General features: G+C 38.9%; 1 protein-coding gene across 5 annotated transcripts in view; it reads right to left on the bottom strand.

Annotated features, from left to right (window-relative positions):
* The window catches only part of mast2 (microtubule associated serine/threonine kinase 2), a 141394-nt gene that overhangs the window by 87788 nt on the left and 31678 nt on the right, over positions 1–21928 (bottom strand). Inside the window, exon 1 of one of the 5 annotated variants that reach the window (XM_005937384.3) lies at positions 7619–17995. The exons of the other annotated variants lie outside the window; for them this stretch is intronic. Within the exon in view, the coding sequence (XP_005937446.1) occupies positions 7619–7657 (39 nt within the window). The 5' untranslated portion in view covers positions 7658–17995. Of the gene's footprint in view, positions 1–7618; positions 17996–21928 lie in introns of those variants that run through there. 5 annotated transcript variants of the gene reach the window in all.

The following is a 21928-nucleotide window of genomic DNA, read 5'->3' as shown; positions in this document are numbered from 1 at the left end:
TATATATATATATACATACATATATATACACATACATATATATATACATACATATATATACACATACATATATATATACATACATATATATATACATACATATATATATACATACATATATATATATATAGTTGTTTTGACATTATGTGGGGGGGAAAAGTCCCATCATGTCGTCCAATTCAGTAATCTTTTTTCCCAGAAACATCTTATAACAGAAACTAACATACGAATTTTTAAGTTTTAAAGCAGTCTTTTTCTTACTTGGCACATAGCCCCATTAGCTAATGACCATCATGGCATTTAACTCCGGAGGTTCTGGAAGCAGCTATCAAGGTTAATTTAAAGTCACATTTTAGAATTCCTGATACGAGTTTTGGAACTAGCACAACTGCAGGGCATGACTGATAATTATGATGTCAATCAGTTGTTAACTGTAACACTCAAGAATTTAAATTGGGAGATTAATGTGGCAATTTATGCATGTCCACAGAGAGCTTTCTTTTTGGTGTCCAAACCAGGAAAATTATGTAAGATGTGTCTGCTTTATTTGCCATAGTAATTTAAGTATGGGACAATGTATCATCATTGATAACAAATGAAATGCTCACAGCATTAAATGTTCTTTGTCACATGTCTTTCTCTGAATATCTGGTTTATTGATAGACCAACAGGAAGCAGGCAGAACCCGATTTCTCACAGAGCAGTCTATTAGCAGCTCTGAGGATTGTCAGATAGCGTGAAGCAGCTGCACAGTCTGATTTTCTGGGCTTCTGATAAATAGCAGCTGCAGTGATTTCAACAGCACAGTGAGGCAAGGTCACAAGTTACTGCTCTGCTTAAAAGGAGTACAATATCGATTTACCACCAAGAGCAGAAAAACATAAGAATAAAAAAAGATTCTGAGAGGGGAAATCAACAACAGCGGGGACGAAATGTTACTATAATTCCAGTGGAATTGATGTGTGTTTGGATAACAACAAACTGGTGTAAAAACCTTGTAAATTTCCTCAGACCTCAGGATGGAAATCAAGAACTTATTTCATATTAACTAACTGAAATCATATGACTTCAACCCTATCAATTAATTTATCAAATTTTTTTTAGTCAAAGGGAAATGTTGTATTATAGTTGACAGGTGGACATTGTTGCTTTACAAAATAGTTCTTTTCAGACAAAATGTGATTAGTGTATAGAACATATACAAGATTTGCTTGAAGCTTTTATGCCCGAACTACTTGAAGCAACTCTTGTTCAGCTGAAATTCATTACAAATCATTTCCATCTTTGTACCTGTAAGTTTGTTTGTTGCTAGTATGTTTTAAATGAAAGAATTAAAATAAGCCGCTACAACCAGCAATAACACGTCAGTGTTAGTTGGCACTAAGAGGGTTATCTGCTTTAACTTCATTCAGGAAAAAAGCAAGTGGAAGGATATTCTAATATTTATATCACACACGTAATAATGGCACTGAGTTGTAGCTATTCAACACTGGCATATTAGCATCATGGAAAATATCCTAGATGTCTGAATCATACCTGGCTGACCTGTGAAGCTGCCTCATTGGTCTCCTTGATCAAATTCAACCTCAAACCGTACCAGCTGACCGAGCGCCTGCATGCCAGAGACCTCCTGTCCCTGTCTGCTTTTTCATTAGCCTGCAGACGAGCCATTGCAGAACACACAAGCACTCTCAGAGGTGCTCTTGTAAGACTGTTCTGCTCCCAGTGAAACCAACACCCTTAAGAACTCCTAATCCATAAAGGAGATTTGTCTGTTTACTTTTAATTGGCTGGATTTTTCTCTCCATTAGCCTGATCTCCCTTTGCTTGATTTGTTTAATCTCAGTTTCACATTCTCACCTATCTAGAGTTGCTCAACACATTTTGGTTTGAGATTGTTCTTTGGCCAAAAAGTAAAATTATCCACAGCTGGGAAAGGAAAGCAACAACAGATTCTCTCCATCGATTTGAGAGGCACAACCATCATAGTGTATGATTAAAAAAACAGTAAAAGCAAGCGAGTCAGAACAATCAATAAACAGAAGCAAATAAGAGAAAATGTATAGCTAATCTGAAGAAAAAAGAAAAAAATCCTGTATTAATCCCAACTGTAGGTAGCAGCGTTCATCGCCGATTTATATGAGACACTGAACTCTTGCCAGATTGTTCTTAAGCACCATTATGTGCCCCCAAATTGTGCATTATGCAGAAATGACTCCAACAAAGTATATAAAGTATCCTTAAAGTAAACAAATCGTCAAACCGTGTAAAGAGACAAAAGAAAAAAGAATTTGACGACAAAAGCAGAGATATAACGAGTTTTCTGGATTAAATCACAATTCTGAAAACTCATGTACTCCTCTGACTAAAAACTCTTTGGTGGACAAAGATTCCACCAACATTGTTTTGGCCTGTTACATATACATAATGACTATGAATGAGTACCAAAAATATTAGTGTACATTGCCGACAGTAAAAAATACGTAACGACTAAAAATAGCCTTCATAGAGATCCAAGAAACCTTTACTAGCATGCATTGTCTTTACAAGTGTCTTCATGCACATGGAGCTGGTATCTGTTCGTGTAATTTACATCTTCTGGGTGGAGATTAAGAAGAATCATGATAACGGCTGTTTTTAGGTGTGATTCTTTCCTTTTAAAAGACATTGAGATACAAAATAAGTGTGAGTCAGTACTTTTTAAAGACTGTCTGCGTTGGCAGTGTGTTGTCACTCTGGGTTTACAGACATTTTACATTGAGTAACTTAAAGTTATAAATAATTCATAAAAATATTTTACAGTCATAATTCTGCCTACAGAAGGTTTTGTGATCTCCGTCGGTGTGATTTGGGGGAATTTATAGGATTGAAACTTACAAAATTACCCACCTATTGTTTTGCTCTCTGTCTTTTGAATTATTCGATGCTGAAACCTACGAGAGGAAACCAGCTGGTATATAATTTCACCATACCGTCTTTTCTGAACAAGAAGAGCTTATGGTGAAGAACAGTCTTTAAATTCATGCGACAGCAATTTTGAATGGAAGCTGATACCAGCTGATATGAGCTGCTTTCCTAGAGCTCAGACAGGCTGATGTCAGCACAGAGCCATGATAAAGATTCTTAATTTAAGACATAATCAGAGACAGACAAGCCTTTGTTTCAGTCTGCTGCTGTTGGAGTTCTGAATGGCAGAACTAATCCTGTTTCTCAAATGACAACAGAACACATGCACACGGGGAAAAATAGTCATTCTACACAGACAGAATTTGCATTATGCGTTACACTGATCAGGGTAGAGGCAAGCTCAACCCTATAGCCCAACAGCTGTGGAGCGATAAATAAAACATGTTCATAATAAACACAAACAAAAGGAGCAGACGCACTTTTATTGTGCAGTTAAACTTAACCCACCGAAAGTTATACACACATTTTACCACAACCATATGTACAGCAAGCCAACAAGGCCTTGCTGGTATTATTGAAGCAGAGACTTAAGACAGCTGTATTAATGGCTATAGCTCACCAACTCCTACATATTCACCCTAGAAAACAACACAGAGACACCAGAAGACAGCGAAAAGAATACCGATCCGATTCGATCGACTAAGCTTAACATGACAGCTATCTGTTTGACCTTTCACCCCGACCACATTTTCTTTTACTATCTCTAACCCAGCAGTCAAGTAGGTGACCTGTGTTCTGTGTTTGGGTTTGAAAGATCACACTACTTCACAGTTTCTGGCTGACAGTGGCCTGACGAAAGGCTGACTGCTGACCTCAGGCTATATATCTTATCTGACTGGGAAGCTAATAAGAGAACACGTGTCCTCACAAGTTTCAAGGACAAGCCAGAAAAAGGACACTGCTCACACAAACCTTTGGTGTGTTTTTGAGGTTCCTACAAAGAAAAGTCTTAAAGATGTTGACAAGTCTATCCATCTATTTGTCTGGAAATTTTTAGTTTTAATACTATTCATACACTTTTGCATTACATCTATTCAGTTACATTTAAAGACTGTTATGTTACTTGTACTACCACCACCACCACCACTACTACCACTACTACTACTAATAATAATAATAATAATCATGATAAACTGCTATACCAAAAAGAACTTCACAAATGTCAATAAATATAAAAATATAAAATCATCATCATTATCCCAAAATGTAACATTTGACAGTAATAAACCAGATTGTAGACAGACCAAAGTTACTGTTGTTAGATATCCTTTGTGAGCTATTATTTCACCAGTTTAACTTCAACTTCTGTATTTTTCTGATGGTGGAAAAAAAACGCGCATCTTTATTCCAGTATGTACTTCAACAAACAACTTTGCTGTTAAAATGCTTTCCTTTCAGTGGCCACCCTGACACTTCTTCCAGTGTCATTATAAGCCTACAATGTTCCTTTCAGCAACCTTTTGAGCCATGATGGTTTATTTTAAAACCCAATTGCCTAATAGTCTCAAAGAAAGCTTCAGATATTTATCGCTTTAAAAGATGACTGACCTTTGGCCAGAATTTCAACTCATAAATATATCTAAAAAAGCATGGTGTTTCATGATATTATTCTTTCTTTTCAGCGGATAAAGGATTTTGATTGTAATGACCCAATTATATGTCCTACAGCACCACAAATCAAATTAACATGTTAGCTTCAGCACTGGTACCATTAAAGAATGAGCAAACACACACTACAGCCTCTAAGGGCCACAGATTCGGACTGCTGGTGTCATTAACACTGGGTTTTGTGTTACTTCCTGTTTCATTTTGATAGTCTTTTGTCTACTATTTCGTTTTGTTTCCTTTATCTCAGTATTTCCTGATTTGTCTTACCTGTTCCACTCTGGTGTGCCCTATCCCCCTGATTAGCCCTAATTTGTCATTTAATATAAACAGCCCCAGGCTCCACACATCCTTTGTTGCGTTGTCTATTATCCTACATACTCCCAGCCAGTTGTTTAGTATTGTGGATTCAGTTTAAATTCCCTGTGTTTCTTTTTTTGTATGGACTCTGTTGTTTTTAATAATCCACCTTTTAAATAAAGGTGCTTTTTCAGTTTGTTCAGTGAGTCTGGTTAGTCTACATTTGGGTCCATGTCTAGCAATTCATGGCAGCTGGTTTTGCTTTTAATCTGTCCAGCCGACAGGGTTTGTATCCAACTGTGGGCACTCAGCCATAAAGAGATTTACAGAGAGTAAACATCCCTTCCAACAAATATACCCAGCCCAGACAGAGCTGCTGTGTCCAGATGAACAAATGAGCAGTTGTCAGTTTTCGGTTTGTCAGCTTGGCAAAAAAAACCCCAAAAAAAACACCTAAGGACAACCATACAGCACCATTGTTACCCTGTCATTTCCTATGATGAGACATAACAGTGAGTAAATGTCTGATTTAAGGATGAAGCTTTAAAACATTGAACCTCACAAACTATCACCTTTCGATTTCTGGTGAACATGAGCGCATAAAAACTGGTTAACTGGTGCTGAGGGAGAACATGGTTTCATTAGTATTTGTCAACATTACAACGATGTTAGTATTAGTTATTGATCTCTACATGGAAATACTCGAGTAGTAAATGATGTTGTAGTTGTTCGAGTATAACACTGTGTGCAGTGTTTGACTGTCTAGACATTGGTGTTATTTAGAAAATCCTTTTATATCAATAATTCAAAACCATTTTAGCAGCGTGTTCAATTAACTGATTAACTGTTGTTCACAAATAAAAGCACTAAAAAGCTGTCTGCGACCTGACACTACAACGCTGTGACGTGGAAAACAGAGTTAATCTAAGAAAATCCAGGTTGTCACTCCTTACAAGGTGGCCTCATTCAAGCCCCAGTTCCTCTCGACACAAAGCTATTTAAACACCATTAATACAGGACTAGAACACCGTTTCATCGCCACTGTGTGCAGAACCTTGTGTCCTCATTTCTCCTGGAAATCTAACAGTGTAAGGCAAGACCTGAAGGAAAAGCTAATCTTAGACTCAACCTGTCTCTAACACGTGCATTTGTCCTTGGCCTCTCGGATTTAGGATGTAGATGACACCATCTGCTGACTCAACATTTGTCAAGCTTCTTTTTCAGCTTTTCAGCCGTGTGCGGGAAAGAAGGAAAAACAATGCAAACAAAAAAAATGTATCTTGGTTTAATGGATCAATCTATTTTTTAAAATGTTGTTTTTGAAGTTGTTGAAAATCACATATCTGTCGTTGTTTACGTAGCCAGAAATTCACATTTAACACAAATGTGCATTTAATTGTTACATTTGCCTTCAGAAACCTTCCTGTTCTATAGCAACGTAATGATAATGCAACCAGCTGGCAACCAGATGAGTCGAGTCCCCTCAAGTTATACTCATTGAGAACGACTCATTTAGCTTGATGGCAACATGCTGGCAATCTGTCTGCTTTTATAAATGAGGCAATTATTTGCAAACCTTCACTCTGAGAGTGACTGCAGTCAGTCCACGTAAGACTGCAACTGTTTGCAGAAAGGTTGCCTCCTATCAGCCAATCTGTGCAATCGCCTTGCAATCAAACATGGTCACAAGTGTGCAACCCCCCTTAAACTATCTGCAAGCATTTAGTCACCACTAGCTGCAATCAGTCCCAGAGTGACTTCAATGTAATACAAACACCAGGCAGCCAACAATGTATTTTTTCTTGTAGATGTCAGGACTGTCCTATTTTTAGTCATGTGACTGGACCATTAGCTTGCACTGAATTAGCGCAAGCTAATTAGCTTGCACTGAATTTAATTCAAGTTATCTCAGGATGGTGATGCAAGAGGTAAGCCCTCTTTGTTCATAGTCTTCCCAAAGTATTTTAATTTACTGCAGTATCGATATTTGTATCGATATCACCACTCAAGATGCTCCACCCGTAAAACTGACAAGGTAATTTGTAGTGGAAGAATGAACCTATACACAATTGGGCTTGACAACACAAGCAGGGATGTTACATGATTTTACATAGTTCTATGTAACCTGAATTAATTTGTTTTTAAAATTCATTCAAATGGATGATAGACACTGTCTGGTGTGGCAGCAGGATCAGTTTTCATTCCATTTCACATTTGTAGCCTTAAAGTTAGTAGTTTAGATTTTAGACTGATGTTCTTACTAATAGAACATGGAGCTAAAAGATAACAAAACTCTTATATAGTCCTTCCTAAATTAATTGCTTGAATTATAAATGGTTATTATTTAAAGGTGTGACATGAACCTGACAGGCTGTCCACATTCTGAGTGCTATGATACACAATTGCTTGTTGTTGTTCACTAGGCTGTTGCATCATTTACCGACTTCCACCAGAGGGAAATTGGATAGGCCTGGTGATATGGTTTACGCATCTGTTTAAGTGAGTGTGAACAAATAATGGTATATTGTGATGTGATAGGGTCAGTCTCCGTGACTGCTTGGGTGCATGTTTGACGAATGCAGCAGCATCAAAACTGTGCATATTCAAGTATTCTGAACCTCTCCTTTCAGTGCAGGACAGTTTATCTCTGCAAACTACAGAGAAATAATATGCTCTAGTCTTAAGTTAAAAAATGCACACACGCACACACAAACAGCAAAAAAAAAAAAAAGCACTAGAAGCCTACCTGCAGGCCCCTGCGTCTCAAAATACTTGAGTCATCCATGATAATGCGAGGTTAGGTATCTTTTGTTTTCAAAGCAACAAAGTTCAGGCACTTTCTAGGAAGTCTGTCCACATGGAAGTAGTGAGATCAGAGCCTCCACCCCTCTTTACTGTCCGTCAAGGCTTTACTCATCAGGTTGTCATCGTTTTCCATTTCAATCAGAAGCTTTAAGAGTCCTGTTTTTTCTCTGAGACGTCACTGAGGTGATCAGTTTCAGGTTTCAGTGCCAAATAGATGGGATTCAGTCAATAAGGTGAATAAAAATATGTGTGTGTATATATTGATATATATATACAAAATCCAAGGCTGTTATACTAACTGTGGAGGGAAAATAAAAGCACAGAAGACTGGTCTAATGTTGATCTCTTCCATTTCTTTATCTTTTGTGTGTATTCAAACTTGTTGTAGAGAATGGTGAAAGCTCATCCTCCGTATCTTCCCTGTATGTTCCATTCATTTATTCAGCACTGGACACACCCCTCAGTTTCCCAGAGTGTACAGTGAGGCGCTCAGCTCCTTTTTTCTGGTTTCTGACTCTCGAGTCTCTTCATCTGTCCTCCTCCGTTTGCCTCCCACCCCTAAGGCACTAGTCCAGAGGAAACTCTGCTCCTTCCATTATTCATGTGCAGCTTGCAATAGAAATTAATGATGACGATGAGGCCTCAGGGGGTGGACAGAGGGAGGGGAAAAAGAGACTGAAAGGAGGCAAAACATAAATGGGAAGGCACCAGCTTGCTTGCCTCTGGCTTAATTAGAGCTGAGCTGTAACAAGGTCCCGAAATCACTGCAAGAACACAAGCAGGCAAGCAGGCTTCCAGAGTTTCTTTCTATGGAGGGATCAGTCAGGACTGACAGGCCCTATGTGCTCAACCTGCTAAGTGACACTCAATCCAGAGTTTAGAGAAAAGCCTGCTTTTCCTCAATCAGTTTTATGGCTTGAGATTAGAAAAGAAAGACGCACAAAGCTGTTAGACTCACCAGACGACACAGAGTGTAGACTAAAAAAAAGTGTTTGTTTGCTAGCAGTGATTTACTAAGCAAGAAGGCACCTCGCATCCATCTCCATGCCAACCAAAAGGGCCAGATTCCATACAGTTAAAGCCATAGGGGTCTCGCAGACACGCACACAAGCATCCGCCACACACACAACCCCATCATGCATGTTAGTCATCGCTTCATCTCTGCCGTCCTCTCCTGCACCTTCTCCTGCATCTTTCAGTTTTCAGTGTTTCTCCAAAAGGCTGTGGGGAGGAGGAGATCCAGATCAGCTGAGAGTAGTAACACAAGGGGACGAACAAGGCAGGAAGGATGAGCGTTTCCGTCTCTGAGAAGAACAGATGAGGATTCCAAGAGGATTCCTTCCTTCCTCTTCTCTTGTCTTCTGTTCCTCAAATCTCTGCGTCCCCTCTGTTGTTGCCTTTCTTTGCTCTCTCTGATGTGTCAGTATGCTCACATGCTCCAGCTCCTCCCTCTGTTCTTTTTCCACAAGCTCAACCTCTCTCTCTTTCTCTCCCTCTCTCTCTGCAGAGACGGCCTATCAGGCACAAGCAGGAGACAGAGGCTTTGCTCACAATGAATGGAGCAGGGACAAGTGCTCCGCCTCTCTCTCCACTCGTGTGCGCCGTGTATCCGTCACTAGAACCTCGCCTGGTTCTAACCAAAACAAGATGCTGCCTTTGCACCTTGCAACACGCACACACAGAGCAATGTGTGCTTAATGCATCATTATTTTATGCACATGAATTAATCATGAATGCACTGATCAGAGGTTTTGGATGATCACTTTTTCACACAACTCTCTTTTTAATTTTAAAAAATATATATTATCCCTGATGGTTTGTATGTAAAAGTATGTGGACACGCAAACATACACCTGTGTTCACCTGTGCTTAAAGCCATAGGCATTAAAGATGCTGGTATTACAGCCACCGCTTTCCTGATCTTACAAGAACTTGGAGGTATGACCAAAAGCATGTAAGTGAGCCTTTATAAAGCTTCAAAGTGTCTCATTTTTCCCTTTAATATTACGTAAAAAGAGTTAAAAACGTATTTTACCTTGTCTTTTAAGATGAAGATGAAAAGAGGGTGGATGTAAACACACAGCCAAGGAAACTTTCAATTTCTTTTCAGAGAAAGAAAATAAAGGTTCAGCCAATCAGCTGGATCAAAAATTGATCACAATAACTGTCACTTGTAAAGATCTGAAAATGTTTACCTTTTCTGGATATATCTTGTTTTGGCAGGTTTTGGTAAGTGACACCAGAACACTATTTTTAACTGGTGATCCTCCTCCACAAACAAGAGAGATGCAAAGTAGCAAAGAAGCGAAAAAAACAAAAACAGGAATGGGGACAAAAAAGTGATGGAAGGATAGATTGAACTGTAGGAAGGCAGAGCGTCTGGAGTCCTCCTACACGCCACAGAGAGCCATGTACTGATGACTCACAAAGACATGAGAGAATGGTAATGAGAATGAATGGATGGTTTGAATAACCAAGCAAAAAAAAAAAAAAACAAGCAGAAGAGAGAGAGTATATGTCTGCTGGTGCATGCATATATATATATACTGTATACAGCACAAACACAACACTGACCATGGACAGATTCGTCTGTTCAGCCACTGCTATGTGTGTAGAGGGAGATCAGACCCTGAGTAATCCGTATCAAACTGAGCTCCAGCAGCCCTGTCTGGGCCCCCATCCTCTGGTCAAAGCCCCAGTGTTAGTGAGTGCAAAGGCCAAAGGGGCCACACAGAGGAATGTTCACTTAGCCACAAGACTGGTGGACAGTAGCCCACCAACTGACTGCTTGTGTAGTGGACGGAATGCAGCTTGGCTAAAATTAAAACGCATACAGAGACACTGAAATGAAAGTAGTCTAGCATGTGGGCACCTACACTCACACCCAGTGTGAGGTTAGAGGTCAAGGGCAATAAAGGCATGATACACATGCCTATTATTATCCTGTTTCTACTACATTATCCCTATAATACTCGGATTTAGCGTAACATTGCGTCCAGCACCCACAAACTCACAGGAACATTTTGTAAATCAGCTACAACATGAACATCGTATTTCACCTTCCAACCAGATGCCAGACTCATCATGATGATGACGATGACATGATCAACGTGTCTTTCAACATCATACTTCAGGACACAAATTAGAATTATTAAAGCTATAATAAGTACTAAGTACTTAGCAGTATGTACCTACCCATTTATTAGTATTACATTTTGATACTGGAAAACTGGGAAATCTGCCTTGAACCCATATTTCTAACATAATCCAGTGTGTAACAGTGACCTATGCAGTGTGGCTGTGCAGAAAATTAGTTAGAAGTTGCGTAATTATAAATTTAGTTCACTGTTTAGGAAGATTGTTTTAAAGAACCTGTTTTCAGTATCACCTCAGAGATTTTTGAACAGAAGGTTCTGACTAATAGCTCTGGGCCACAGCTGACTGTAAAGAAATCTGTCTACCAAATACACAAGATTTAACAACATTTGTGTTGTCGTGAAGTTAATGGGCCATTGCAATGTGGCTCAATCAATAGACAATATGAAATCATGTTATTGATACCTGATATTTCGTGTTAAATTGGTATCGACTCTCACTCTGACGTTGAGGGTTTGGAATACAGGCTGTTGTGCCAGACACGATGGTCATCTTCTTTGTATAATAAAGGAGCTGAGATAAAGAGCTCCTGTTTGTGTTACTTCATTCATCAGCTTGATGGGTTGGTCTACTGTTAGTCAAACTGTCCCGCAGCCAGCTGGCTGGCTGTCTGGACAGCAGCCTGACGGATATCTCAGAGTCATGCATGTGTATACAGACACGCTGAAATAAAACAATCGGAGTAAATGAGTTTCAGGGGAAATAAAGTTAATGCCAGGAAATCAGTCACAACAATTATATAAACACAATACTACATTTGTCCAGTGCGATAATGGACAGTCCTAAAGAAACAAGCAATTGGAAGATTAATAGAAAAAATAAAAGCATTAACAGAGAGCTGTAAAGAAAGGTAGCAAACAGCACTATGCAACAGCCCCGCCCGAAAATGAAAACTATGAAATGAGTAGTAGGATGACAGCTCTGTGTGTGTGTGTGTGTGTGTCTGCATTATGCAGACGGGTTGCGTGCTGCTCTGTCTGAGCATTGTGCTGACGGTGTATTTGGATGTGTGTGTCAGACAGGACAGCAGGAGAAAGCTCAGTCTGAATAAATTAAACATGAAGGTGTTTGGCACAGGATGAAGAATGTGAACACAGTGTTATTCAACTCCATCAGTGACAGGAGGCAGAGGGTGCAATTTCCACAATAATAGAGACCAACTAAAATGCACACACTTGAAAGAGCTGCGATCTTACATAACCACAAAGCTCTGAAATCACTTTTCAATCCAGCTTTGCCTTTCAACGCACCACTTCTTTATCATACACAAAGCTGTTCACAGCTGCAGCGGCTTAATAGCTCTACGTATGGAGATGTGGTTCATTTGGTCCAGGTAAGAGAAATCCGGCTGAACAGTCCGCTTTTCTTTCTGTGCTTATTCTCGTCTGTAATGACCATGGTTTCTTTGTTTTGCTGTGAGAGATGGTGACATCATTTTTGGGTTTCCTGAAGTCTGAGTGACTGGTCGACTTATTCTTGATTTTTGCAGATGGTTTATATAGAACAATGTGATGATGCTGAAAGCAGATGAAAGCTAAAGAGAAAAAGCGAACGAAGAGAGGGAAATAAGAGCAAGAAAGATGTGGACACACAGCCGTTGCATAAAGCTTTGTCCCCATCGGGGCATTGATAAGAAAATGCTGAGTAAGCCTGAAAAGGCTTTACACTGTGAGAGGGAGAAAGGGCAGATGAAAGAGAGGATAGAGAGAACTAGGGTAGAGGTACAGAGTACAAATTAAGACAAAGACTAATGTGGCCTGTCTTCCCTTCAAGTCTCAACTTTTGTAAAGTGGATTAAATGAAATGTATGACTAGAAAGTGGTAGATAACATAATTAGGAACTACAGAAATGAAGCCGTCTGGGAAACACAGAGTAGCTGTGCGTGGATCCAGCGTGGCTCAAGGACCATCTGTGTGTAATGCTACAGCTTTTGAGTCACTTGTGCAATTAACAGTTTCGGGTTTGGATTATTAATCACTGGATAACTGTGCACTGACAATAAGGAATCTGAAACGGATTTTAATTTTATCTTGGCTCTTTTTTAGATTATCTAAACTGAATGTTTATTTTTTGTTATTTGTCATTTTCTCTATGCTACAGTAAATGCAACAAGAGAACTAAAGATGTTTTAAAAGGATTCCAATATGAATGTTTACATTCAACCACTAATCCCAAGGGAAACAATATTTAATAATCCTAAATAAGATCCAGAAGGCTCTGTTCTCTGTCAGTCACACTCTACAGTCATTTCAAGGCTCTCAATAAAGGGCAGAGGAAGCCAGACTCCAGTCCTCATGATAAGGGCTAAAGCTAAACGTGACTGTGTCTACTGTCAGGGGTAAAGACATAGTGAGAAACAAGCTCTTGATGATACAAAAATCCAAATGCACACACACACACAGACACACAGATTAGGACTGTAGTATCAGGGGCTCGCCAAGTCAAATCTTCTCTCTGTATCCTGCTTTGAATTGATCTCTATCATGCAAAATGTGCTTTGGCGTATTGTGCAGCTATAGTAGGTCAAAAGGTTACACTGACGTAAGATATCGCCGTGCATCTATATGTATGGAAGTAGGTGTGTGCATGTGTGTAAGTTCAAACTCAGTTCAAAAGACTGCTGGCGACTGCAGCAGCTCTGGCTCAATGCGCAATGCTGTGTGTGTTTAATGTCTGTTCAGTCAAGCCACAACAAACAGCAACAAACACTGCACCCTGTTTCACAGTGATGATAAGTTCCTAAAGACAGACATGCTGTTCCATCCTGTTCCTTTTTCAATGCAGAGCCTTTACTTTACAATATGCCCTGAGGCTGCTGTTGTTGTGGTTTGGTGCTATACGGCAGTTTCACTAAGGACCCATTTATCTGTGACACAATGGTCACTTCGCACGCAAACAGTCATGTCGCCACATCTCTGTACTATTTCTACCAGTCCCGAGGGCGCTAATACTCATTGCTGTATTCGCCTGAATGACAGGTGTCACCGCTCAGACAATCCTACCAAAGGGTGCCTCGTGCCAGCAGATGGGACATCACTTTTGTTGCCCATAAAACATAACTTATATTTACCCTTTTCCCCTCAGTACCACTTCAGAATGCAAGCAGTCACATTAATGGACAACTCTTCTCTCTTAATAGATTTTATCAAAGCACATGAAATCCTGCTTGTTTATCTTTCCCAAACCCTTCAGCACACACCGGTCGGTGGATATTTGCCATCTTGAGTTTGTATATATTAAAAAAAAAAGGCTGCAGAGAAGTACTGTTGAAAGTTGTAGGGCTCGAGCCATATTCTGCACAATAATACTGCTCGTCCGAAAACAAGACAACACACAATCATTTCTTGCAATAGGTACAACTAGAAGAGCACCAGGACTGACATTCAGACGTCTGGCAGATTGAAAGCATGCCCCTTTAATGGAACCTACATTTACATCCAGTTAAAGTAGGAAAGATGCTTTACTGAGTCGTACTGGACTAAAGTCCTGGGTTGCTTTACTGTTTGAGGCAGACTTGAGTCTGGCATGACCCCGAATTCATGTAACAGTTCATAACAGAGAGACAGAAAGAGAGGATGATACATGAGGCAGGGTGACATATGAGGGAGGATTACAAGATTGCAGGTAACACAAAACAACACACAAGCTAAATTATTCTTTGCACATACTTTTACACTGGAATATTTTAATCAATCTGTTGATGACATTTTTAGTCTGTGCAGTAGCTCTAATCGGAAGATAAAGAAAAGCCACAAGTAAACAGAAAGAATTCAATACTAACACAGGGATTTCATTCCAGGAAGAGTTTCCAACCTCACAGCAAAAAGGAGAGATGTAGAAGAAAAACAGATCAGAGGAGGCAGGCAGGGAGGGGGAGCTGAGATGGAAACACAATTCAATTTCCTCTCCGTCATCAGAGATGGAAGATACTGTCAAAACTGAATTACCTCATCCCAAACAGAACAGGACATTGTTTGAATGTATTTGTTAATGTAATTGAAGTGCAGGAAGCATCCAGCATAATGCTACACTGAAGCCTACGTCATTTCTGATAAAATACAAAACCAATGATACTGCATGTTATCTTTACCTACCTCCTCCTGCCAGGCAGCTCCATATCCAACACCCTTTGTCCGATATATTCACTTTGCTCCACTGACCATGTCCAAACCATCTCAGCATTACTGCTTTTTCTTTTTCTCCAAACTGCTCAACCTGAGCTGTCCCTCTGATCTGCTCATTTCTAAGACGTCCTAAACCTTCCCTTTCGGTCTCGCTTCTATCCTTAAATCACAAATCAGCCCTGACATTCGTCTGCACCCACTCACCCTGCCTGGACTCGTCTTCACCTCTCTTGCGCAGTGTCCATTGCTTTGGATGGCTTACCCCAGACATTTAAACTCATCTAACTTTATTACATCTATTCCTTGGAGCTTCATTGTTCCACCCATCTCCCTCACATTTACACACATTGCTTCCTCTTCTCTCCTGTGCATACTTCCACCTCTCCAGGCTTTTTTCCCCCTGCCTCCTAATCTCAGTACAGATCACGATGCCACTCAACAATTTTGAGTGCCTTTAAGGTGATGCTTTAACTCCTTATTGAACCTTTGCTACTTATTATGTTCACGCTGTAACCAAAGCATTATTATTATTGTAGTCTTGTAAATGTTTTCCGATGTGAAAGGAGAATTAATCGTCTGTATCCTCTAGTTACTGAAGCACAGACTCAGTTGAGGTTTCTGGTTTTTATTTTCGGACTTCTTTTAAACATTTTAGCTTGTCAATGACATAAAAGTTCCAGGCAAATGAATAAAGTCTGCTATTAGCAGACAGAGTGAGAGGGGAAACCAGATGACCGTGAGGGGTAAATGACTAGACTACACCTAACATACCACTGTTGGCAAGCACTGCAAGGCTTTCTATTATAATGAAAATCTATACAAGAGCAGACCACATCAATCTGACTGATTAGAATTGCTGACAAGGCTTAAAAGTTTACTCTCTCATTGTGCAAATCGCCTTTATTGTTATAAGACTGATTTAAAACACCTAAGTACGCACATTCAGGACAAAGAGAAGGAGGTGAACAGGAAAATAACACACAAACTGCCAGCAGACTAAATCTGATGATTGATTTTCTGACATTTTCGGACCCAAAAATGTGACCTGTAGCCCCAACTGTTATGCAGATTATTCGTCATATACCGTAATCAATGTCTGAAGCCCAAAAGGCATGCTAGCCGACACTCAGTTATCTAACGCACAGCACTGCTGAACTGCCTGGAATGTGTTTCCCTCTCATGTCATTCTGAAAGAGGACATAGCTCCCAAGAATAGATTTTACCACCTCTGGCGTTTTTAGGACCTTCTGTTCTCACCCAAGTGCAAATAAACTAGTTTTGTTTTCACAGGACTCTGTGTTATACTTTGAAAGTATACCCTTTGAGAAACTACTTCCATAGAATATGTCTGTGAAGGGCTCAGCCATCCACGCCATTGTAATCTCAAGAGCTTGGACAGAAAAGCGACTGGACTTTTTGAGTTTCTTGAAGACGTTTCACCTCTCATCAGAGAAGCTTCTTCAGTTTTTCAGGCGTAGTTCTGGTCTGGAACATTCAGCAGTGTGTTAACAAAGTGCCCAGCTCCAGTGAATTCACCCCAAGGTCAGACTGTGCAATGCTCAGAAAAACTGCAAACTGCAGGCCTGAGTTCGAAGGTTAAATGGTTCAGTCACTGAACTCCTCTGTAGTCCAAAGTATTCTCGAGTGAAATGTGTGACCATCTGTCCAACAGCTAAAGCTTGGTTAAAAATTGTGTAATGCAACATCCCGAGCACACCAGAGAATTTATATAGAACGGCTATAAGAAGAAAAGAATCGAGATGCTTGGCTGCTCCAGTTGAACCCAGACCTCAACTAAGTAACATTACTGCTGATAAAAACTATGTTAAAAGCTACTGAATGTGTACTTAAATGAAGCCTGAAGCCTTACAAGACTGGGAATCGTACAAGAATGATTCCCAGTCTCTTCTTTTCATTAAGAAATACAACTCTTAATTTATCTGTAACAGCACAGAGCTGAGGTACTGGCACTCAGCCTAAAAGAGTTTCATCATGCAAAATGAAGTGTTTCGTTTCCATCCTTCTGTCTCCTCCATGTATACCAGCTCTAGTCTGCCTCATGCTTCTGTCAGAAATGGTTACTATGTCCTGAAGGAGTCAAGCAGGATGTCCTTGGACGTTACGCTAGAAAGTGATGGGTAAAGGAGTAGTCGATGTTAAGTGGAATTTTCCAGTATGAGCTAGATTGAAAATATATTTACATTATTTTTATTTCATATAAACAACGCAAAAAAAAACAAAACAAAAAAAACAGACCAGAGTCATGGAGCAAAAACAAAACAATATGTCATTTAATGTTGTCTCATTTAACTTCACATATTATTATCACTGTGAACTTCAATTCTGAAAACCTTTTCTTTCCTCTGACTTCCAAGCTCTTTCATGTGATTCAGCCATTGTGAAGTAAAACAAACTTTAGTCACTTTAAAGTCTATTTTTAATAAAAGTTAGATGGGGAAATCCACACCTCTGACATTATTTCATCCTCTCTTCCAGCCCCCCTTATTGTATGAAACTTAGAGCTCTATGAGATGAAGATGTAACCTTGCAATTCCCCTCCAAATGGCATTTAAATGCCTACTTGTGTATTCAGACACTTTTAGATTCCGGCTGCATGAGTGACTCAGAAAGCATTATAGCTCATGGTGAGACATGATAAGTGTTTCTGAAATCTCTCTAAAGAGGATTTGTGTGGTGCAGTTACATGTGATGGAAAGGAAGTGAGAACAGTCTACATATATTAAAAAGGACCAAATGACACTTTGGCTCATGCTTAGCTTGGTTTTAAACATGAATCTTTTCTTATTTTTAACTATTTTGTGATTGGATCTCAATAAACCTGAAGCTGCTAGACAGACCAGTCAAACCACGCAGCACTGCTGATACACTAAATCCCCTTTGAGCGGTGACACTAATCAATAACATAACTGGTCAATGGCATGGCAAGTTTATTTGTATAGCACAATTCAACAACAAGGTGATTCAAAGTGCTTTACAGAGACATTAAAAAACAAAAACAAATAAAAAGCATGATTTAAAATTGATTAAAAAAACCCCAAAAACAAACAGTAGATAAAATCAATAGTTAAAATGTACGTTTTGAAATTTAAGCTTAAAAGTGTGGATTTGGTGCTTTATTCAAATGCAGCTGAGAATAGGTGAGTCTTCAACCTGGATTTAAATAAACTGAGTGTTTCAGCTGATCTGAGGCTTTCTGGGAGTTTGTTCCAGATATAAGGAGCATAAAAGCTGAATGCAGCTTCTCCGTGTCTGGTTCTGATTCTGGGAACTGATAAAAAACCGGATCCAGATGAATCAATCAATGAATCTATTTTATCTCAATAGACAGAAATGAATGCATTTTGCTATTATTTGTAATCATTTAATAAACAAATATACCTGCTATGTGCAAGTAAATGAGAGCCCAATTAAGAAAATTCAGGGTATAAGGATTTTACCATGGTGTCATAAAGCACCTGTTGTCTAGGAATCAAAGTGCTTTTCTGTAATCAACTGAATTTCAAAATGAAGAAAAGAGCAAACAAACATCTTCATGCAGAATCAAGCCTTCACAAATGACTAATGCTGTGGCTGTAGCTTCATTAAATTTGCCTGTTAATAACCAAACTGCCTAACAACTGTCAGCAGCATCAGTGATTAAACTTATGGTTATTTTTCATGCTGCACTCAGTCCCTAAAGAGCAGGGAACAGGGTTTTTTCCCCCTAATAATTAATGGCTACAGTACAAATCAATACATTGTACTGTGATTGATATCCAGCAACATAATGCAGGAGAGAAAAAACACAGGAGGAGCTGGAAGGAGATAGAAAGGGAGGGGAGGAAGAAAGAATCCGTAATAGGATCTTCTTCTAAAATGATCTGGTCGATAGAGATCACATATCTGCTGAAACTGATGATTCTCCCCACCACCACCACCAAGCCCCCCAGTAAAGAAATGGAGATCAGGTCTGCAGTAAAAGTTTTAAATGAGTTGTTACTGTTCGCAACTAAAACTTATAAGACAGGCTGACCTAACAGCAAAGAACCAGGTTGAACAGAATCTGAAGAATGAATAAAAGAATAAGGATATAAAAGGAAAAGACAAACAGCAGGGGCAGCATGAGGAAACACAAAAGATGGGTAGCAGTGCTATAACCCTGTTAGTGTGATTTATGTTAGACATTAGGTTTTAGACTAGATAAGGCAGGTGGGTCAGCTTAGACCTAAAACCACATTTTAAACTACATAACACAGAATGTCCCTGCTCCGCTGCATCAGAGGTAATAGCTCACTCTCCTAATTAATAACTATTCATTGGTGTGTGTGTGTGGTGGGGGGGGGCTTTAGTGCATGCGTGCTTACAAAGCATAAAAAGCCATTAGGCTATCAATAATTCAACCATGGCACTTTCCATGTAGCTCATTCAAACATGGTTGGTAGTTTAACATACATGCTCACACAACCTGCTAATGGTCTTAGCATTAAGCGTTAAAGAAGACACAAAACAGCACTTTTTAGCAGATTTTATGCAAAATTAACAGAGTTGGAATTTATTTGGAGAAAATAAATGGATTTAAAATGACTTGAAGTTAAATTAGAACTTAGGTTTTGGTAACTCACCTCATGCTGACATTTGCTCTGGGGCCAGTGAGGAGGAGAGAGCGTTATAGCAGAAAACAAAAACGAATAGCCAGAGTTTCAAAGTTTCAAAGCTCTTAGAGCGGCCCATCAGCAGCTACTCTTGAGTTTTTATAACAATAGTTTAACAATAGCTTATTACCATCTAAATCAGGACATAGTGATCTTTGAAAGTTTGAATAAAACTGTGGAATTTAAACAAGTCACTCATTTGAAGTTGGCATTCATATTCACGGTTACTGTTTGACTAGTAATCGTTCAAATCTACTATGCCTACTTGTTAGCTAGCAAGCTGCTTTGCTAGCTAACAGAAATGAGTGACACGACTGAGGTCACGTTATCAGGCCAAAAATATATATTTACTGTAAGAAGGCATAACATTACAGGTGTGGTATTAGCTATACTAAAATAAAGACAATATAAAAACAAACAGGACCCTCAACGTGAAAGAACGAACCAATCACGGTCTGTAATTTAAAACTGACCTCATAGCTACAACAAAATAAACACATTTCAATAAATTATTGTAAAAAATTATCCACATCTGCCTGCCTTTTAAATCTACATACCAGCAAACCTTTCATTGGCAACCTGCATCTCAACCTTCATTTATACATACAAACATACCCCCAGTGAGAAGGCAATGAAAACTACATTTTCAGTTAGAATATCTCAGTCAGAAGTTTCCTAGGTGAAGAAAATAATCTCAAATTATGTTCAGTTTGTCCAAAAATGAAAGACTTTTACCTGGAAGGTGCAGTCGCCCCAAAACAAAACGTATTAATTATTGTTCATAAAATATGCACTTCAACCAATAATAATAATTTCATAAATGTTTGAAATTGTTAAATGAATTTTTTTTTTTTTTGCAGATTTAGCAAATTGCTGAAATGAAAAAAAAAAAAAAGATTATTATTTGATTATATGATCAAATTCCTTTGTGGATTAATATGAGGAAGCACTTTACAATGCCTTATCTGAAATCAGAAGGTAAAAATGCGTTTGTGTTTTTCTTTACCTGAAAAGGTACCAGAATTTGTTAAGAAACACAACCAAGATCCAGTCTCATTTTATCATTTTGAGAGAGACAAAAGAACTAAATGAAGTTGGTCTAGTGAGCTGAAAACTAATCTGAGAGTGAGAGCAAAGAAAAAGAAACTGCCTAATGAAAAAGGAACAGTGAGTGGAAATGTGTTTGCTTATGACTGAACATTCCTCAGAACAATGTCCAACATCAAAACAGTGGATGTTCTCAAAGAAATGTGGGAAACATATGATACAAATAAAAACAGATTTCTGACAAAATAAATAAAAAAAAACAAACAGATGTACCAGTCGTTCGATTTAATTGTTAACATTTTAATTAATGCCCTATGCCAGTAAATTGTAAATGTGATGCAGCCATCTGGCACCAGACAGAGCAAAGAAAAAACACCATAACTCTCTTAATCTATGCCTGAAGCTTTTATTATGCCTATTATTGTCAGTTATTTTGATGGTGAAAGAATGAGATTGGAGACAGAAGTGATGGAAATGAGCTTTCTCTGAAAGAAGCAGCTTGAGGTGGTCTCCTCCTGGGTTAGATGTTCTAGGCATGTCCCACTGGGAGGAGGGCCCAGTGGGACATACACTCACGACATGCTACAGACATGCTATACACCCACGACATGCTACAGAGACTGCATCTCTCGACGAGCCTGGGAGAACCTCAGTGTTCCCCTGGCTAAGCTGGAGGAGGTGGGCTGGGAGGAGTTCTGGACATGGATGGATGTTACCAGGTTAAAATGCTAACAAAACAAGATAAATGTGAATCTACAAATGACTCTTAAGAACAATATCAATACATAAATAAGAGAAACATTTAGGGGGGCAGAAAATTAAAGCTGAAAAACTGTCACACAAATGCAAATAAAATAAGGCTATGGTGAGGCATGATGCTCAAGACTAGTCTAAAAGATAATTAAGTGTCATTTTACAGCATTTTTTGACTTTGAGGAAGCAAAATGAAAGGAATTAGCTGCATTTTTCAGGTAATTTCTGGGAAAGATACTGATTTTTTTTTTTACTCAGTATTAATGTAATTATGTCAAGGTTACATCTGACTAAAAGCAAAATTTAGCAAGAGGAGGCACGCCTCCAGTGTATTAGTGACACAATTCCAAGTGTTAATCATAAACAAAATGCTGAGGAGGATTTTTAATCCTTTCAATATTATTATTATTATTATTATTATTATTATTAGTAGTAGTAGTAGTAGTAGTAGTAGTAGTAGTAGTAGTAGTAGTAGTAGTAGTAGTAGTAGTAGTAGTAGTAGTAGTAGTAGTAGTAGT

Source organism: Haplochromis burtoni, unplaced genomic scaffold (assembly GCF_018398535.1).
Source record: "Haplochromis burtoni strain Fernald_Lab_line unplaced genomic scaffold, NCSU_Asbu1 Contig_67, whole genome shotgun sequence".
Taxonomy (NCBI): domain Eukaryota; kingdom Metazoa; phylum Chordata; class Actinopteri; order Cichliformes; family Cichlidae; genus Haplochromis; species Haplochromis burtoni.
This window is presented reverse-complemented; position numbering and strand designations above follow the sequence as displayed.